Source organism: Micromys minutus (genome assembly GCF_963924665.1).
Source record: "Micromys minutus genome assembly, chromosome: 16".
Classification (NCBI taxonomy): domain Eukaryota; kingdom Metazoa; phylum Chordata; class Mammalia; order Rodentia; family Muridae; genus Micromys; species Micromys minutus.
In genome coordinates this window covers 44,747,816-44,768,892 of record NC_137985.1, presented here as the reverse complement: position 1 = coordinate 44,768,892, position 21,077 = coordinate 44,747,816, and the positions used below count along the sequence as shown (strand labels likewise).

Sequence of the window (21,077 nt, the reverse complement as noted above, 5' to 3'; positions counted from 1 at the left end):
TGCCCCAAAGAGGCCATCAGTTGAGGAGATGTATAGTGGCCCATCAGCAAGAGGAGGCTGAAGGTATTGGGATTCTGTAAACCCCACCCCTCAATTACCTGGCAGTAGCCAGGAATGCTCTGCCCCAGTGACCTGACACTATAAAAGGGGCTGCTTGCCCCCTCCTCTCTCTTTTGGCCCCTCTGGCCTCCTGGCTCTCTTGCTTTCCCACCCCTACCCACCCTCTTCCCTTTCCCTCCCCCCCTCCCTCCCCTCCCTCCCCCCCTCCCTCCAGGTGCTCATGGCTGGCCTCTTCTCTACTCCTCTACTCCTCTCTCTCTTTCTCTCTCTCTCTCTGCCTCTACCACCCTCTTAACTCCCCCATGACCTGAATAAACTCTATTCTGTACTACACTGTCGTGTGGCTGGTCCCTCAGTGGGAAGGGATTCCCAACACGGACCCCCTCCCCCAGGCATCTCCCTTGTCCCCAGGCCTTGCTGCACCTCCATGGGCCATATGCCCCCCACTCTCTTCATCCTTCCCCTAACATTGGTGCTGAAACCCGGAACTTTTCCTTTCAGTGACTTTTCCTTTCATTGGTGCCCGTCATCTTTTCCTTACAGAAGGACTCGTGGAAAATTACTGTGGATTATGGAGGGCTGGACGGGGTAGGATCTATCACGCCAAGCAGGCAACCACGTTATTTTTCTCACTGTTCTGACAAAATAGACAAAAGGAAATCAAGGAATGGTTTATTTTGACTCGCCGTTCAAAGGTGCAACCCGTCATAGTAAATGAAAGTGAGGACGTGGCCACTCGTACTTATGGTTGGGATTTTTATTATAGATATGTGAGGGAAGTCAGCCAGAGGCATCTGGTAGTCCATGCTGAGTATGGTCGGCAGCCTGAACTTAGCTATGAGAGGAGAGGAGGAGAGAGAGAGGGAAGAGGAGGCCACAGTGACCAAGAAAGTGCATTGCAACCAAGAGCCCAAGAGTGCTTGTAGCTAAAATGGCTCTTACTTAGGGATTAGAAGCTTCAAAAGGGAAGCCTGAGAAGAGAAACCCTGCCTTGGGGGAGAGATTTAGGATAGGGGAGGGGAGCTGGGAGGAGTCACATTACTGAGTGAAAATTATCTAACTGGAAGAAAGGCAAGGTGGCTGCCAGAGTGCAAAACAGATGGTCACACTGGATCACCCAGGAAGGACAGAGCCCCTGAAGTAACTCCCCCAACCTAAACCTTAAGGCTGTGCTGGAATTCTCACTGTAGACCGGGCTCGCCTCAAACCTTGCCTCTGCCTCCCAAGTGCTAGGATTAAAAGCGTGTGCTACCACTGCCCAGCCCTTGATGACGCTCTCAATGTTACTCTGAGAAATGATCTGCATTGCCTGGTGCACAGTGGCACGACTGTTGGGAATGTAAACAACTAACTTTAGGATTGGACTTTAGGTCTGTTCCACAAGAGAAAACTTACACACAGTGCTGTAAACCAGGACAAAAAGCCAGCGGCTGGGAAGATCTTAGGCCTCAGTGGGGAAGCAACTGCTACTGCATTGTTAAGTGGGTATTATGGCCTAGTAAATTGTCTTTTAAACATTTGATTATACACATAATTACTGTCGCTGTCAGCCTAGTTTGTCCTGGAGGGTTCCCCCCTCCCCCCCCTTTCGTGCACAACAGAGACTCATTAACCAGTTAGTTAACCTCCTGAGAATAACTGTTGCTGTGGCGTAGTGGCCCAGTGTTCATCTTCCCACGGAAGAAAACAATCAGGCATCTACAGTACCTCCCCAACCCCAATTAGCTCAGAGGACATCCTAGAAGGGCGGATGGAAAGAACATAAGCCAAAGGAAGGGAAAGCTGATTGTGTAGCTACTTCTTTATTGAAACATTTCTTCCTAAAGGGCGGAGGGAGGCTAATGAAACTCAGGAAGCAAAACTTAAAAGCTCAAAGGTTAGAAGCTGTATTGGCTGGTGTTCTTTTGCTCATTGGTTACCCAAAAAGACCTGTTTGTAGTGTCCCGCCCATAGGCTAAAGGAAGCCTGCCCCCAGCTGGTTCTGATTGGCAGTAGAGCATCGCCGTACAGCCAATGGCTGGGCAGAGGGAGACAGCGAGACCTTGAGATTTGCTAGGGTTAGGAGCCTGACTAGACGAACCTAGGGAGAAGGATGAGGTGTTGTCGGTACGAGAGAACAAGGCCTAGTAGCCAAGTTCCTGAGAGAGGCCAGGTAAGTGGCCATTCGCTACTTGGGTAGCAGGGGAAGGTTTAGGAGTGCTTTGAGCTAGTCACGGCACGTCAAAATTAACTGACGTTCACGTGCGTTGTGTGTATGTGTATCTCTATGTGAATACAGAGGTAGGCCTTCGGAGGCCGGAAGCGTTGGATCCCCACAGATCTGGAGTTATGGTGGTGTTAGAAACAGCTGAGGGATCTTCCCAGAGAGTAGATGTGTACTTGGCCCCAGAGTCCTCTCTCTGGACTTCCTCCCTTCTATTTTTGCATCCTCTGCTCCCCCCCCCCCCCACTTTATTCGCTGTATTTTTACTGCAGTTTAATTAATACTTAAGGTTTCTACCATGAGTGATAAATCCCAGCATTCAGTACGTTAATCTATTAAAATGTATGAAATCAACTGAGGTGATGGCACACGCCTTTAATCCCGAACTCAGGAGGCAGAGGCAGGCAGATCTCTGAGTTCAAAGCCAGCCTGCTTAAATAGTAAGTTCCAGGACAGCCACACAGCACTACACAGAGAAACCTTTGTCTCAAAAAACAGAGCAGAACTAAAAATGTATAGAATCGGGCTGGAGAGATGGCTCAGCGTTAAGAGCACTGACTGCTCTTCCAGAAGTCTTGAGTTCAATTCCCAGCAACCACATGGTGGCTCACAACCATCTGTAATGAGATCTGATTCCCTCTTCTGGTGTGTCTGAAGACAGCTGCAGTGTACTCATGAGTAAAATAAATCTTAAAAAAAAACCAAAAATGTATAGAATTATGTCTTACATACAGTAAGCATTATACACTTTAGCTCTAATTACACTGTCTATGTTTTTACATCAATGTCATATTTAATTTTTAACGTTTTAAAAGCTTTTATGTGTGTATGAGTTTTTGCCAACATGTAAATTTGTGTACCATGTGTATGCCTGATGCCCACTTGTGAGTCCCAGTAAGTACTGGAAATCAAACCCAGGCCACTGGGCATCTCTTCAGCCTTTATATTTAATTTTTTAAAGATTTACTTATTTATTTTTACTTATATGAGCACACTGTAGCTATCTTCAGACACACCAGAAGAGGGTGTCGGATCCCATTACAGATGGTTGGGAGCCACCACGTGTTTACTGGGAACTGAACTCATGACCTCCGAAGAGCAGTCAGTGCTCTTAAACCGCGGAGCCATCTCTCCAGCCCTATATTTAATTTTTGCAATAGCACTATATGTTTTAATACTTATTTTTCAAACAAGGAAACTAAGGCTCGTTGTGGTTAAGTAAAGCACTCAATGTCTGAGAAACAGCAGATCTTAACTCATTTTAAGCACTATATTGTTATTTTAAGCACAGGGTCTCACTGTGTAGCTTTAATTGGTCTGGAACAACAGCACGTTTGCGCATCACCTACTGAACGAATAATTTACTGGGCGTCTTCGGAGGGCAGCAGTAAATTAGCAGAGCTCTCTGAACCCCAATCCCGATCTGGGGCGAGCGCGCGAGGGCTGCGCCGGCTCCGGCCAGCAGAGGGCGCGCCCTCGCCCTCCGCGCGCGGCCTCGGTACCCAGTGGCTCTCTGTCGCCTGGGTTGCTCCCCAGCACGCCCCCGCCCGCCCGTCGCGTCACGTGACGCCGCCACGGAACCTGAGGTGCGGGGCCCTAAGCCGAGCTAAAGTCCTTGCCGGCGGCTGAGGCGGGTGCAACCCCAGAGGCAGAACCGAAGACGAGGTGGGGAGGCCCGGGGAGGCCGATCCCACCCATTCCCGGTCAGGTCGGCTCTCGGTCCCTTCCCACCATTCGCCGCTCGCGTCTCCCTAAGCGTTTGCATGCGCTCTCTCGCGTGGGCAGGCCGGGGAGACCATGTAGCGGGAAAGCCCGAGGAAGCACGGGTGCCTGGGACGAGCTCGGCGCTGCCGGCACGCCGCTCCGGCGTCCCCCGCATCCCTCGCCGCGGCCTGCGGGGTCCTGCAGGGAACCCCGGCCTCTCGAGGAGGCCTGGCCCCGAGCACCGCCAAGTCTCGCCGCGTCTCGCGAGACTCCAAGTTGAGAACATGGCGACGTCTAATCTGTTAAAGGTAAGACCCCCATGACTGCAGCCCGGCTTCTGCTCGGGCGACCGACGCGCTCAGCTCCTTGAGGGGGGCAGGCCCGGGCTCCGTGTGAGCAGCGAAGACGTGAGAGCGTTTCGAGGTGTCCACCGGAACGGGAGCCGGGGTGGCTGTTGCCCGAGCACCCGGTCGCCGGGCCCTGGCCTCGGGGTCCAGAGGATCTGGTGGTTCCTAGCGCCGGCGGACTGACTCCGAGTGATGCTTTCAAGGGACCAACCCAGGCTGGGAGCCAGAGCAGAGTCGCTGGGCCCGGACCAACCCGCCATTGTGACTCTTGGGGGTCCGTTTCTTCTGAATGGAGTGTCAAAGACATAACGGGAAAATCCCAACAAAAAAATGCTACCTAGCTGGTTTCAGTGTGTAGCCCCCCTCCAACCCTATTTCTTAATTTCTGTTCACACTCTGTTTGCAGGAAATGCGAATCAGATAGTGCTTCCCACTTCATCCTCTTTATCCCTTCTCTGAATGATACACCTTCCCTTCAGTTCTCTCAGGCTTGGCTTCCTATTTCCACCTTTTGTTGTTCCTTAAGGAACTGTCTCTGTCACCGACCCTCCCTTATGGGACATCAGGTGGCACCCTTATCAAGTGCTACCATCATTTTAGTGTGTAGAAAAGTTTTCATTAAAGAAAGTATTGAAAAGTTTTAGATACCAGGAGAGGCCCAGGTGTGGGTAGATTATGTATCATCAGTTAAAAAATGAGGACTGAGGAACATGAAAGGCCAGTTTGTGTTTTTAGGAAGAATTCTGTCCTAAAAAGTACTAGCTGAAATGCCACTAGTGATGACCCAAGGGATCATAAACACCTTGTCCTTAGGCTGTTTGAATGAATAATAGTAATATAGAAAACACTGTTTCTTCCCTAAAAAGGGTCTCATTCACCCCCATCTTGCCAGAACTTGCTATGTAGCCCAGTTTGGCTGGAATTCACAGAAATCCTTTGTCTGCACTGAGATTGAAGGCCTGCAACACCACTTGAGGGGTTCACTAAAAGGATTCCCTGAGTTTTTATTGATTTTTTTTTTTTTTTTTTTTTTTTTTTTTTTTGAGACAGGGTTTCTCTGTGTAGCCTTGGCTGCCTTTGGACTCTGTAGACCAGGGTGGCCTTGATCTCCGAGATGAAAAAGGATTTATTTATTATATATCAAGACTAGCTGGTCTTGAATTCAGAAGTTTGTAGAGTGCTAGGATTCAGGGTGTTTCCTACCAGGCGTGGCCTATCTATAGTCTGGTTTTAGATGACTAATACTGTTGAAATACAAAAGACATAATGAACAGATATTTGATTCTGCTATCTACATTGTCAAACATTTGCGTATTTGAGGGGAAGAATTCCAAATACTCACATTTTGAAAAGTACTAATCATTAAATGGGGAGACTGAAGTTTGTCTTTGGAATATGTGAGGACCTGCCAGGGTCCATTTGTAATGCCATTTATGAGATTATTAAGTTCAGGGCTGTTGCTACCTTGAATAGATAAAGGAGTTCTTGGGGAGTAAGTTTTTGTTGGATTAGTATATTGGCTTATTAGAGAAATGCCTTGGACCTCTGCAAGTAGATTTTACCAAAGAGAAAATTATCATGTCCATTGGTCAGAAAGGGAAAATGTAGGCCAGACAAGAACGGTTTGAGTCATTACCAGATCTACCATCTGTACCAATGTAGGCCAGATAAGAATACAGTTTGAGTTGGTACCAGATCTACCAACTGTACCTGAAACATGTTGAATAATGAGTCAGAATCCCTTCCAGGGGTGAATCCCAGTTTTCTTGTGACTTGAAGAAAGATGGTCTTTTTGTTTTGTTTCATTTGTTTGGGCATGGGTTCTTTGTTTTGTTTTTATAGTATACAGAATTCAGAGAAATAGCTAGTACATTTTGAGAAAGTAAGATTAGAAACTTTTCTTTATGAGATTTCTAAGAATCTCATGCTGTAAAACCCGCTTTTGTATTGGTGTTTTATTTGAGATCATGTTTTCTTGTTAGACCAAGTGAATTGTCATTGGATCTTGGCAATCTTTTGAGTATAGAAAGGTGTGTATGCATTTTGACATACAGTTAGTTATCAACTGGTTAAATCCCCTGACTCCTTTTCAGGAGAGAACTTTTCTTTTTCTTACACCTTCTAGCAGCCTTACAGTAGTATCTCATCTCCTCTTTTGGATTACTTACTCTACCTGTTCTTTTTCTTTAGCAGTTGTCATCTGAGCACAGAGTGCTCATTTTCTCCAATTTCAGTTGATTCTCCAAACAGCCATTGTTGAAACGGTCACTCCTCTGAGTTCCTAGCACACCAACTAGCAAATTCCACATGTATTTCTTTCCCTTGGCCACTACTTCATGTCATTCTGGTTTCTCTGTATTGCCATAGCCTTTGCAGGTTGCCCTCCACCTGTTGTGTTCAGCCTGCAGTGTCCTCCAGGACTTGGTGACGCGTCTCCCTCCTGATGCTCTTTTTCTTTTTTCCTGTCTAACCATAAGGAGGTTTGTATCTCTTATATAAACCTGCATTCTGCTAAAACTCCTCCTGTGGGCTCTTTGTAGCCCTCTTTCCCCTTAATTGACCCCTTGAAGCTGTCTTTCTTTTTTTCTTTCTTCCCTCCTTTCTTTCTTTTTCTTTCTTTCTTTTTTCTTTCTTCCCTCCTTTCTTTCTTTTTCTCTTTCTTTCTTCCTTCCTTCCTTCCTTCCTTCCTTCCTTCCTCCCTCCCTCCCTCCCTCTCTTCCTTCCTTTCTTTCTTTCTTTTTCTTTCTGATTTATTTATTTATTTCATGTATGTGAGTACACTGTATCTGTCTTCAGACACACCAGAAGAGGGCATTAGATCCCATTATAGATGGTTGTGAGCCACCATGTGGTTGCTGGGAATTGAATGCAGAACCTCAGTGCTCTTAACAGCTGAGCCATCTCTTCAGCCCCTGGTATTATTTCTTATTCTCTGCTGTTTCTCTTTTTTTATGTGATTTTTTATTTTTCCTTTCTGCTCATTTCTACTGTCTTCCCCAATCACTTGTTTTTCAGTGACATCCAAAGTATTTCTCTGGATTCAGTCTTCAGCTCTTTTTATTTTGTTGTTGTTGTCCTGGTGTAATCATAGCACTTCTTTTATAATTTTATGTCTTAGTGCTAATCTGATCTCTAGACCAAAATGCAGTTCTGACCCTATTACTTCTTGCTTAGCTGTGATCCGTAGTGCCAGCCATTTGAAACCATCTTAGTTGGATCTTTTAAGAAGAAACTGAAGTAGGAATCATTTGGAAACGAGAATGAAAGGACAAACAAGCAATTCTAAGTGTCTAGAATTTCTTCATTCTTAAAGTTATTTGTTAGATACCAACGGGCAAGGGTACCCTAAGGAATACAAAGACATATATAATAATCCCATGCTATATGGAAATTTGTCATATTTAAGAAGATTGTACTAATGGTTTTCTCAGAGATGTTACTATGTGCTATTTGTGCCTTATATATTGAAGAAATATTTTTGATGGAATAATTAAAGAAAGTTAGGAAGAGAGCATTGGAGCTGAATTTTGAAGAATGAATACTGTGTTTGCATATGCATATGTGTGTACATGCATACGTTTGAGTGTGGATGACAGCCAACTTCTTCAGGTGTCATTCCTCAGGAGCTGTCCACTTTTTTTTTTTTTTTTGAGGATTTTATTTTATGTATGTGAGTACACTGTAGCTGTCAGACACACCAGAAGAGGGCGTCAGATCCCATTCCAGATGCTTGTGAGCCACCATGTGGGTGCTGGGAATTGAACTCAGGACCTTTTCTCTGGAAGAACAGTCAGTGCTCTCTCCAGCTCCCACCTTGTTTCTACAGTCACTCTCACTTGCCTAGAATCTGCCAGTTAACCAAGATTGGCTGGAGGGTTCTCGGGGACACACCTGACACTGTCTCACTCCCTTTGGGCGTACACTAACACTCAGTGTTTTGGTTTAGGGATTTACTTATTATTTGTTTTGTTTTTTTGAGACAGAGTTTCTCTGTGAAACAGAGCCCCGCCTGTCTTGGACTGCCTATGTAGACAAGATTGGCCTCAAACTCACAAAAAAACTTAGAAAAAAAAAACAAAACTGAGAAGACCTGAGTTCAATTTTCCAAAACCCTTATTTAAAAGGGGGGGGGGGGGAGACGGGGACTGGGCACTGGGAGGTAGAGGCAGGCTGATCTCTTGAGTTTCAAGGCCAGACTTGTCTACAGAACAAATTCCAGGACAGCCACCACTACTCAAAAATAAAAGTCAGCAAATAGAACAAAAAGAAATCTTGCAATAAATGATTGGACTAAGCAGTATCCTTAAAAACATTTGTGCAGCGGTCTGGCAAGTCAGACCAGCTAATAAAGCTCTTGCTGCCAAGCCTGATAACTTGAGTTCAGTCCTGGGACTCACATGGTAGAAGAGAACCTACATTCAGAAATTGTCCTCTGGGGAGGGGAGAAGGGAGGGGAGTTCCAAAGGGGAATCCGGGAAAGGGGATAACACTTGAAATATAAGTAAAGAAAATACTCAGTAAAAAATAATGATTGCACTTTTTAAAAAAAGAAAAAAAAATTGTCCTCTGACCTCCAGATGCATGTCGTGGCACTACGCACCCACATAGGAAGATATAAAAATATAAAGTATATAAGAATAAATCAGGAGTTTTATAAAATATTTAGTGCTACTCTACTAGAAGATGAATGGGGGGGGGAGTCAAAACAGAAAAGAAGCGAATGATTTTTACTGGCCAGAACAAGTAGTGTGAATACATTTAGCCTGAATAGTAGCTAAGCTCTTGACTGGTAAGTATGAAGTTATTCACTCTTTCTGTCTAGTACTGTAACTGATTTGTTAATGCCTAGGGTGAACTAGTGTTTTGATATACTTGCTCAGTTTGATAATGCTCATTTAAATCTTTATATATGCTTCCTTGTGTCTTGTGTTGCTCTCAAATTTGATGTTAAGATTTTATTAGCATTGAAAGATGAGACATTTTCTTTTAGCATTGATTCAACCAACACTGGATCAAAATTACTTAACAAATTTTAGACTTTTAAATGTATACAGATATTTTTCTTGTCACTTGATAATTATTTATGTTACATGATATATTAAGAATTAGAAGGGGCTGGAGCGATGGCTCAGTGGTTAGGAGCACTGGCTGCTCTTCCAAAGGTCCTGAGTTCAATTCCCAGCAACCACCTGGTGGCCCACAACCATCTGTAATGGAATCTCATGCCCTCTTCTGGTGTGTGTGAAGAGAGTGTACATAAAATCAATCAATCAATCAATCAATCACTTATATGCAGGCAAAATACTCTTTAAAAAAAAATTAGAAGTAAGCCAGGTGGTGATGAATGTAATCCCAGTCTTTGGGAGGCAGAGATAGATGGATCTTGAGTTTGAGGCCAGCCTGGGCAACGGAATGAGTTCAGGACAGCCATAGCTACACAGAGAAACCCTATCTTGAACAAAACAAACAAACCCCACAGAAGTAGAGCAGGATCCAAGGTGAGTGGCACTGTGACCTGGCGGGCTTTTGTGGGTTTATAGAGTTGTTTTATTTTGTTTCTTTGAACTGGATCTTTGTAGCTATATCTTGTCCTAGAACTCACTATGCGGACCAGGCTGGCCTTGAACTCACAGACATTCACCTGCTTTGTTTCCTAGAGGTGGGTGCCACCACACCGAGCTTCCCTTCCTCCCATTAAAAAAAAAAAAAAAAAAAAAAAAAAAAAAAAACTTCCATGGACTTAAATATTTTATATGCATGTTTGTGCACTGTGTGCATGGTTGGTGTCCCTAGAAGCCTGAAGAGGGAGTCAGATCCCTTAGAAATGGAGTTGCAGAGAGGTCTTTGCAAGAGCAGCAAGTGCTCTTAACTGCTGAGCTATCTCTTCAGCGGACAGCTTTGCAGTGTGACAGTGTACAGCTACAAAATTAGAGGATCGAGTCTCTCTGTAAGATACCCACTCATTTTCAGCACCAGGAAGACTCAGGCTAATTACTGTTATTTGTCATATAGCTGCAACATTGAGCTCAAGATCACCTTAAGAGAGAGAAGCAAAGGACAGAGTCTAGGAGGCCTCCCTGTGGTCAGTGTGTGACAATATACATGCATTATGCCTAAGGAAGCTGATCTAACTTTTTTCCTGGCCAATTTGTGTGGAATTTCTTCACAAAGATGAGAATGTTTATGGCCATGGATACTTTGAACTCTACATTGACACAAAGCCCTTCTCTAAATTACATTGTTAATCTTTTAATTGGCCAGCCCCACTTTTGAGATCATGTTGACTTTGCCTGCCAGTCCCCTACCAACACCACATTTGTTAGCTTGTCCCTTACACAGGACCCGAGGTTCATATTAGGTACACATTCTAGTTGTCCAGGGGTTATCTACCAGAAGGAGCCAAGAGGAAAGGCCACACTCTTCATGACAGATTCTTTCCTGAACACTGCTGTGGGCTTAGTTTTAGTCTTAGTATTGCTGCGTCTTTCTCCCCAACCCTACTCCTAGGAGTGACCCCAGGGACTCATGCACAGGCTATAATTCTGACCTATAATTTCAGCCCCGATTTGTGTTTATAGTTATCTTAGATTCCCTCCTGTAAGATTAATTCTATAAGAACTGTTTTGGAAAGCTGTTTGTTTTAAATTTGATCTTTTTATTTTTCTGGGCATCTCTTAAGGGATATATATATATTAGAGAAAAGTATGTGAGACTTTAGTATTTAATTGCTTTAAAATTAAACAATATTTTATCTTTTTTATATTTAAGAATAAAGGTTCTCTCCAATTTGAAGACAAGTGGGATTTCATGCGTCCAATTGTTTTGAAGCTTTTACGCCAAGAATCTGTAACAAAACAGCAGTGGTTTGATCTGTTTTCGTAAGTAATCCACTAATTCTGTTTGTTAACAGAGTGGGTTTTGGTGGCTTTCCATACTGGATGGACGTAAGAGTTTAAGTGATGAAAACCTGTGCAAGGTTACTACTGGCTGTGCTGGAGATTCCCAAGACAGAGTCTAGGCTCCCTGACCTGCTAGGTGACCTTACAAGCCTGAACATACAGGGAAAGGGCACATGGGTTGAAATTGGGAGATTTAAGGAGGAGATTAAACACAAATTTCCAAAAGTCCTTTTCCAAGGGATTCACCTGGGACATTACTTTTTTTTTCTTAGACTTATCTCATTTTATGTGTATGAGTATTTGCTTGCATGTGTGTGTATGTTCTGTATGTGTGCTTGGTACTAGGGGAGGACAGAAGAGAGTGTTGGATTCCCTGGAAATGGACTTAGTGAGCCACCATGTGGGTGCTAGGAACTGACCTTGGGTCCTCTGCAGAAATAACAAGTGCTCTTAGCTTCTGGGACATCTCTCCAGCCATGGGACATTTAATTTCTTCAGCAGCAAGATTGGTACCATGTGATAATTCAGAACTCCTAGGAAGAGTAGTATGAACTCAGTACAAACCAGAATGTTTGTATTAACAGCTTAGGTATGCTGAACCTCTGTGATCATTTCAGGAAGTTTTACTTAGATGTGGGAAACTGGCAGTTTTCAGATTCTAGTCTAAGGCTAATCTTAAAAACAAAATTTTCTGAGGAATTGAATCTCAGGTCTGCTTTGTTACTGCTTAGCCCTTTCAAATGTCTAGAGAACAGTTATTGAGTAAATGTCCCTATGAGACAGTGTAGCAACTTTTTTGTTTGTTTGTTTTATGTGTGTGTGTGTGTGTGTGTGTGTGTGTGTATTTGTGTGTGTAGCAAGTTTGTACAACCTTATTAACTACAAAGTTTACCTTAGAAAGCCAAATGGTTTTCTCCTTTAGTTTCTATGTGAACTGTTTAATTATGAGTGTTTTGCCTGCATATATACTAGTCCGCAGTGTGTATGCCTGGTTCCTGTAGAAGCCAGAAAAGTATGCCTGATCCCTTGAACAGTTGTGGCTGATGAGAACTAAAACCCAGTTCTGGGAGAGTAACAAACAAATCTTCCTAATCACTGAATCATTTTGTAGCATCCCCACCCCACACCCTTTTATAAAAAAAATACCTTTTGGTCTAGTGATAGAATACCTGGACAAGACCCTGGTTTAATCCCAGTACTGGTGTGGGAAGGTAGGAACAGGAACATAGCTAAGGCCTGAAACATTAATTTAGGCAGGGTACCTAAAGCTTCCAGGGCTATGGTCTACAGTATCTAAGGCCAGGCATTGTACACAAGTCTATTTCATTCCAGAGGACACATTTTTGTTTGCAAGCAAAGCCGAATAAGTTGGGTGGTGAAGGCTAATGAGTCCACCTGTTGGGAAGCTATCCACGTTGGGCTTCCCAGTTCAGCTAGCTAGTTTAGCTCAAGCCTTGACATCAGGTGGCTGTTCCTGTGTTAGTCTCAGTGTTGCTTACCTGTCACACCACCAAGGTGAGTAACCTTTGCAAGTTTTCTTCATAGCAGGTACAGAGAGACTCAGGAGTTGTCTGAGCTGTGTGTCTGAGTGGGAAGCACTCACAGCACTTTAGAAAATCAGCTGACCATTGTCACTGGAGAAGGGGAGATTTCAGCAGTAGTTATGAAAAAGCACAGCTTAATGGTTGTTCCTTTTACCTACACTTTCATCTTCCAAGGTGCTGTATGTCAACTTTTTCATTTATTCAGAGCTGTGAGAACAGCATTCTTTTAAATAGAAATACAGCATTACAACATAACTAGAAAGATATAGTTTTTATGAGTTGGTCAGGTTGAAATCTCCAAATTTCACAACTTCTAAGATAAGGAAGAGGATCTAGTAGATACAGTTCTTGTAGTGCAAGCACAAGGACCTGAATTTGGTCACCAGAAATGATATGTTTCTGCGTGCGTGTGCGCAAATGAGTACATGCGTGTTATGCATGTGCCTGCATGTGCCCATGTGTAATGTATGTGTATGCAGAGGCCAAAGATTGACAAAGTAGAAGGGAGTAAACAAAGTCTTTTACTTACTAAACCTGGAGCTCACTACATCAGCTCATTGGCTGACTGTGCAGGCTTTCTGGGCCCTCCTCTGCCTCCCAGTGCTGGTACTGCAGGAATGCACCACACTCCTGGATAACAGACAAATTATAGCAGTTACTTTGGGGATAGAAATTAGGAGACAGGGACATACTTTTGTAATGATTTTGGTTTTTTGTTTGTTTTGTTGTTTTGCTTTTCTACACAGGGTTTCTTCGTGTAGCCCTGGCTGTCTTGGAACTCAGAGATCCACCTGCTTCTGCTTCCTGGGTGCTGGCCTGTGCTACTACCACCTGGCTTGTGATGAATTTCTATACAACTAGTAGGGAATTAAGAAAGACAGCAACTGGGAGGGAGGTGATGACGCACATCCTCAGTGCCAGCCCTGGGGAGGCAGGCAGGTGGTTCTCTGAGCTTGAGGCCAGCCTGGTCTACAAGAGCAAGTTCTATGACCGCAGGGGCTATACAGAGAAACCCTGTCTGAACAAACAACAGGAAAGCAAATAAATAAAAATTTTGAAAAAGAACAAGAAAAGAGAAGCAATAACAGTGGGAATAATAGAAAGTTACTGGTTTGAAAGTTACAAAGAGTACTTAGTTCTTAAGAGTGGTCCTTGGAAACTGTATTAACTTAGAACTTAAGGTGAATGCTTGTCTGTGTGCCTGTTTCATTACTGATCTGCTTTATTTTTACAGGGATGTCCATGCTGTCTGTCTCTGGGATGATAAAGGCTCATCAAAAATTCATCAGGCTTTAAAAGAAGATATTCTTGAGTTTATTAAGCAAGCACAGGCAGTAAGTTCTGCGTATTTTCCATGTTCATTTTACATTTTTTCTCTATTAGTGCTGGGTGTCAATTCCAGAGCCTTAGACACTTGGCTAATAAATAAACATGGACTGGATCAGCAGTCCATAGCCGCATCCTTAGATTTCTTTGTTTGCCTTGGTAGGTTGGTTTTCGAGACAGGGTCTCACTGTAGCTCTGGCTGTCCTAGAAATCACCCTGGAGACCAAGCTGGCCTCAAACTTGAAGATCTGCCTACCTCTACTCCTGTAGTGCTAGGGTTAAAGGTATATGCCACCATACCTAAGCCCTTGGATTATAATTAATATCTGGTGCTAGAGAGATGCTCAGTGGTTAAGAACATACGCTGCTTTTGCAGAGGACTGGAGTTTGGTGTCTAGCACCCATATCAGACACTCATAAACTGCCTGTAACTGTGCCTCCAGGAATCCAGTGTTTCTAATTTATATGGACACTTTCACATCAGGTACATACACAACTATACATAATTAAAAATAAATATTGAAACTGCATATCTAGCTGGGGTCCACTTAGTACACTATTTGGCTTGCAAGTACAAGGATAGGAGTTTGGTCCTCAGAACTCAAGATTAGAAAAAGTCAAGTGTGGACCAGCAAGATAGCTCAGTGGATTAAGGTACTTGCCATCAAATATGGCAGAACTTGAGTTTAATATCTGGGCCCACATGGTGGACCTACAAGGTAAAAGTTGTCCTCTTACCTCTATATGTATGCTGAGGGGATATACTCATTCCCCCACATAAATAAACGAATATAGTAATAATAATAATGCATTCATGATAGCATTTATTTGTAACCTCATCATTGGGTGAGTGGAGACAAGATTTCTGGGATTCTCTGGCCAGCCGACCTACCATGCCAATGAGAACTAGTTTTTGTTTTCTTTTCTTTTCTTTTTTTTTTTTAAGGACAAGAGTTTCTCTACATAGCCCTGGTTGTCCTGGTACATACTACATAGATCAAGCTTACCTTGCTGGTGCTGGGATTAAACATGTGTACTACCATGCCTAGTGAGAACTAGTCAAAAGGAAGAGAGGGGAGGGAGAGAGAGAGGGAGGGGGGAGGAGGAAAGAAAGGAAGAAAGAGAGAAAGAAAAAGAAAGGAAGAAGGAAAATTAAAGTAGGTGCCATCTGAGGAACAAAACCTCCAAACCTCTTCTGGCCTACATATGTATGTTTATGTGTACTCATGAATACTTGCTCATACATGAACATGCACAAATACATTAAGCTATATATTTTATGATTTTGAAGACAGAAGTTCCTGAAGTAATTTAAAAATTCATAATAACTTTAGAAATACTTTGATTTATTCATTTGTTATTGTGTATGTGTGTGTGTGTGTGTGTATGTGAAGTAGGAGCTGTAGTGTTCATGTGGAGTTCAAGACAGCTTTGCAGTGATCTCTCCTACCTGTATGTGGGCTGCAGGGATGAAACTCAGGTTGTCAGGCTTTCCGGTAACCTTCACAGTGTGCCTTCATAGAAACGTGTGACGTATCTGTTACATTTTGAAATGAAGTGATTGTCATTAGCTTTCCCATATTCTTGTCAACAGAACATTATCCTTAATTAAAAGATTCTATAAGAGGGCAGGACACATACTTCAGTTGATATACCACTAGCTTGTAAAAGGACCTGAGTTCAAATTTCAGCACCATATAAACTATGTATGTTGGCAGGTGTTTAAAACCTTAATTCTTGGGAGGTTAATTCAAGAATATACCCATGTGCTGTAGACCTCAAGAGTCGGAGGCCTCTCAGCAGAACCAGTGCTTCCCAAATGGAAACTATAGATTATTGCAGTGGTACATACAACTTAAGGGCAGATTCTTTTCCTCAGGACTAAGTTCATTTCGAGTGGGAAGTAACTTTCCCTCAAGTTCAGATACTTCTCTTTTAGGATCGAAAACCCTGGAGTTACATTTTGTGTTATTGCTACTGAGCTGAAGTCAGCACTCAGGTTTTGATAAGTTTTTAGTATTGCTGAAATGAAGACAACTCTTGCTTAGGCATTTGATTATTTATGTGAGTATTACTTTGGTTCTTATTAGCACCATCTTTTGGAGGGGAAAGATGAATGCAAAGATGGTGTGTTGTTTCTGAATAAATGTGACATCACTAATAAATTGTGTCCCTTACCGGTTTAAGAAGCAGCTGAAGAGCAGATTACTTTTCTTCACAGAAAATGAGAAATAAAACCACAAGGCCAGAACTTCTCATTCTCCAGCTATTTATGTATTCATTTATTTATTGTCTGTTTTGGTTTTTTTTAAGATTATTTTCTTTATTACATGTATCTGAGCATACTGTAGCCATCTTCAGATGCACCAGAAGGCATTATGTTACAAATACATATGTAATATGTATATGTAATATATATGTCTTGAAAAATAAGCCAAAAGAAAAGTAGATAGGACATGAGAAATTATTAGAAATTCTTTTTTTTTTAAGTTTTATGTGAGTTTACTGTTTTTAGACACACCAGAAGAGGGCATCAGATCCCATTACAGATGGTTTGAACCACCATGTGGTTGCTGGGAATTGAACGCAGGACCTCTGGAAGAGCAGTCAGTGCCCTTAACCACTGAGCCATCTCTCCAGCCTGATAATTTTTTCTTTAAAATTGTTTTTATTTGCTTTTTGTGTATGCACACATTTGTGTATCATGGCATGCCTGTGGCAGTCAGAGGACACCCTGTGGGAGTCAGTCTCTTTTCTACCATGTTTGTTTCAGACTGTCTGATTTGATAGCAAGTACCTTTACTGCCATTTTGCAAGCCTGTTTTATTTTAAAGAGTACCTGGCCAGATGGTCCTGAGTTCAAATCCCAAAAAACCACATAGTGGCTCACAACGGTCTGTAATGGTATCTGATGCTCTTTTCTTGTGTGTCTGGAGACAGCTACAGTGTACTCATATACATGAAATAAAATAAATTTTAAAAAAAGTACCTAATCATTTTATTTTACTGATTTATTTTTCAGTTCTGGGGAATCCATGGTCTCATACATACTAGGCAAGCAACCCTGAACTGTACCAACCAACACAACACAATTAATTTATTTGTTCATAATTATGTGGTTTAGTAATGTGGGCTTGCCTTAACTAATTTCATCCAAGTTCATTAATGCATTGGTAGTTGGGTCTATAAGGGTCAGGTGGTCCAGGTGAGCATAGTTAAATACCTATTTTTTAGTGCTTTTTTTCTCTTTGAACAAGTGATCTCACATTCTTAAGGAAAATATCCTAGAAGGTGTTTGTGGGGCCTACAAGATTTATTCAGGTCTAGGCTTGTAAATGTCATATTGCAGTGGCAACATTCAGTGTGCTTAAAGCTGGCCATGAGATCAGCCCGGTGTGAGCAGTGGGAAAGTAAAGGATCACCTTTTTTAAAAAGCGGTCTATTGATTAGCATGTTTAAGCTCTAGGTATGACTTCAGCACCAATTCCATCCTTGCAAAGAGAAATAATTTACATGTCATAAAATTTACTGTTAACTGGATGTGGTAGGGCACACCTTTAATCCCAGCAGTCAGGAGGTAGAGACAGGCTGATGTCTGTTGGAAGCCAACCTGCCCCACACGGTGAGTCCCAGGCCAGCCCAGGGATACATAGTGAGACCCTGCCTCAAAAAAGGAGTGAGGAAGAAAAACTTAGAAACAAAATACTTCCCTTAAGTGTATGTGGCAGAGAGCTTTATTTTATAGCCTCACCACTAATCGTAGAATGTTTTCACCACCCTCTGAAGAAGCACTGTGCTCTTAATAGGCAGACAGTCCCTGTTACTTCTCTTCTCAAATCCTGTTCACCATTACACATGAATTTTCTACCTCTGAGTTTGTCTGCTTTTGGATTTCATAAACTGATTGATCTTTTATGATCATTCTTTACTTGGGATAATGTTTCCATGCCTGGTTTACATTTCCTATTTTTGACTGTTTTGGATAATGTTGCTATGAACATTTATGTCCAGAATGTTTATTAGGACATATATTTAGTTTCTCTTAAATATGATACTTTGTACAATAAATCATATTTTAAAATTATTACTTGACTGCATGCTGTCCTTGTTTTCCAGCGCGTACTGAGCCATCAAGATGACACAGCCTTGCTCAAGGCATATATTGTTGAATGGCGAAAATTCTTCACACAGTGTGATATTTTACCAAAACCTTTTTGTCAACTAGAGGTGACTTTATTGGGTAAACAAAGCAGCAATAAAAAATCAAATATGGAAGACAGTATTGTTCGAAAGGTATGTTTCTCACCCTGTTGTTTCCTGATGCTCTAAATGTCTTTAGGAAGAAGGTGTTCGTTATGATTCATGGAGGCTTTGCTGCTCATGTGCAGACTCGTTATAGCTGTTAGGTGTTTTGTTTTGTTTGTTTTTTTCCTTTCTGTGAAACTTTTTCTTGCACTCAAACGTTAGTTTAGCTTTAGCATTCTTTATCTTTGTATGTCCTCTTAACCTATAAGTCTGTTTTCAAACATAACCTCCTCAATTTTTCTTTTTAGCTTTTCCTACTTTTATCTTTAGTGTCTTTTGTATTATTTCTTTGTACTTTATCTTGTGAATTAATTACTCATTTTCTCTTTGAAACCCATTTCTTCTAACTTTCGGTTTAGTTGTGCTGAGCAGCTAACATCTTTATCGTTATTTCATGCTGTTTTAAGTTTGGTATATGCTGTGTTTATTTCTTTCTTTTTTTTTTTTAAAACAACTTTATTTTACAAAACAAAGATAAATGTACAGACTTTAAACATTTTTTTGCTTAAAATTATACATTTTTGTCAGTACTTATTTTTCAGATTTTAACATAATTTTTACATAAAGCTATATGAATATATTTTTTAGTCAGTACTTGATTTTTTTCAAGGTTTTATAGTATGCCTTGAAAACTTAATAGTTACAATGAGCATAAAGTACATGTAAAATAAAGTGTAACATGGAAATAGTTAAAGTTTTCTTGTTTTGTAAATATTTTTGTTTTGTTTTGTTTTGTTTATTTCTTGGACTTCATACAGTCTGTGAGTTGTTTCTGGGGGAGTGCAAGCCTCTGGGGTTAGCATCCCACTATCAGTGACTGCATATTATGTCTGTTCTTTTGTGACTGGGTTATCTCACTCAGGATGATCTTCTCTAGATGCAGCCATTTTGCTGTGTTTATTTCTATACAGTGCATACTTTCTGTCAGAAACCTGTGCCTGATAACTACCTGTACTTCCGTGGACAAAGACTAGTCATGCGTGTCACAAGGTTTCTGTCAACTCTAGATTATTTTTAAAAATTACTGTTTACCAGTTACCTACCTAGTAGTGAGAAATGAATGGAAACAGAGCTTCTGTGTGTGAGCACGTATATGCTACATAAGCTCTACCACTGAACCGCATCTTCAGCCTCAACAAAAGGTGAAAAATAAAAACTGCCATTTCAAAAACTCTGCTCTGATGATTAGGTTAACAGACCAGTAGCAGAACTGTGTGTGGGGGGTGTTGCCGTCCTACCACACTCTTGAAATTTGCTTGAGGTGAAGACACTGTAAAATTAGATACACATGGTTTTTCAGTGCTAGGATTTGCTGCAAATTGAAACATTTCTTTTCTTCTTTTTAAACATTTCTTTTCAAAGGCAAAAAGTCTTTGAAGATGCTAGCTCATAATCTTACTATCTTGGGTATTTTTTTGTTATTCCTTTCATTTTTAGCATGTTTTTAATTTGCTGGGAGGCTTACTGACTTAGATGAGCATTGTTTCTGGGATTGTATTTGTTGGGTTCAGATGTGGGCATGTTAGTGCTGCCTACTAGGCCCCCACTCTCACCATACAAAGAGAAGTAGTAGGTCCTACTTCAGGGCTGTCGGCATTGTGTTAACAGATAATGTGGAAAATACCCAGTGCAGTCTTGGGTGTGTTGTGAGAGTTACAGAATTGCTAACCTTTGTTGCCACTCTCCCTGTCACTAATAACTGACCGACAAAGTGACCTGGAGCATCAATATTTGTTTACCAGTGTGTATTCCTCGCTTCTATAATTTTTGATAACCAGGTAGTAGGAAGATGTACACATTTTTATTAAGACAATTAGCACACAAACATACATGTGAGCATCCCAAACACAGTTTTCTATGTATTACTATACTTAATTTTTCTAACGAACACTAGACATTTGGCTATTGGTATTTTGCACATGGGAAAGGAAATAAATAGCAGAGCTAGGAGCCAGATTTTATTTTGAAGAAATAGTTTTTTGATTTTTGGATTCTTGAGACAGAGTCTCTATATTCCTGCTGTCCTGGAGCTCACTATGTAGACCAAGGTGTCCTCAACTCAAAGAGATCCTCCTGCCTCTGCCTCTGAGTGCTTAGATTAAAGGTATGTGCCATCATGTTGGCCCTAGTACTTTACTATTGGGCTACGAAATATGTGACTTCCTAAAGGACCCAACACTGCAGATCTAGTAATAGGATTTTCTTTTCTCCCATTTGTCTTGAACCTTGTGTGTGGTAGTTGAGATGCTAATCACTGAAAATGATGCTATGTTTTCTTACTTTCCTAGCTCATGCTTGATACATGGAATGAATCGATTTTTTCAAATATAAAGAACAGACTCCAGGATAGTGCAATGAAGCTGGTGCATGCTGAGAGATTAGGGGAAGCGTTTGACTCCCAGCTGGTCATAGGAGTGCGAGAGTCCTATGGTATGTTCCCATTCTGGAAATCTTAGGATATTCGAGTTTGATCAGACTCCCACCTACTTTCTATACCATATCATATACTTTTTAATTTTAACATTATACAAATGATACTGACTCTGTCAGAGAAACCTGCTAAATTCGAATGTATTTTCATATTTCCTCTTTTAACTTCTTGGTTAACAACTTTCTGGTGCTCTAAACTAGAGAACTGTAAATTTCAACTTACAGCTCATAAAAGGTAACTTTGTTTTATATAGATGTT

At 41.6% G+C, this 21,077-nt stretch overlaps 1 protein-coding gene across 1 annotated transcript in view; it reads left to right on the top strand.

Moving 5' to 3' along the window:
• The first annotated feature begins 3,821 nt into the window (after positions 1–3,821).
• Positions 3,822–21,077, top strand: part of CUL5 (cullin 5) — a 40,196-nt gene continuing 22,940 nt past the window's right edge. Inside the window, exons 1-5 of the mRNA XM_080930671.1 lie at positions 3,822–4,275; positions 11,083–11,192; positions 13,992–14,091; positions 18,200–18,376; positions 20,677–20,818. Of these exons, the coding sequence (XP_080786797.1) occupies positions 4,027–4,275; positions 11,083–11,192; positions 13,992–14,091; positions 18,200–18,376; positions 20,677–20,818 (778 nt within the window). The 5' untranslated portion in view covers positions 3,822–4,026. The remainder of the gene's footprint in view (positions 4,276–11,082; positions 11,193–13,991; positions 14,092–18,199; positions 18,377–20,676; positions 20,819–21,077) is intronic.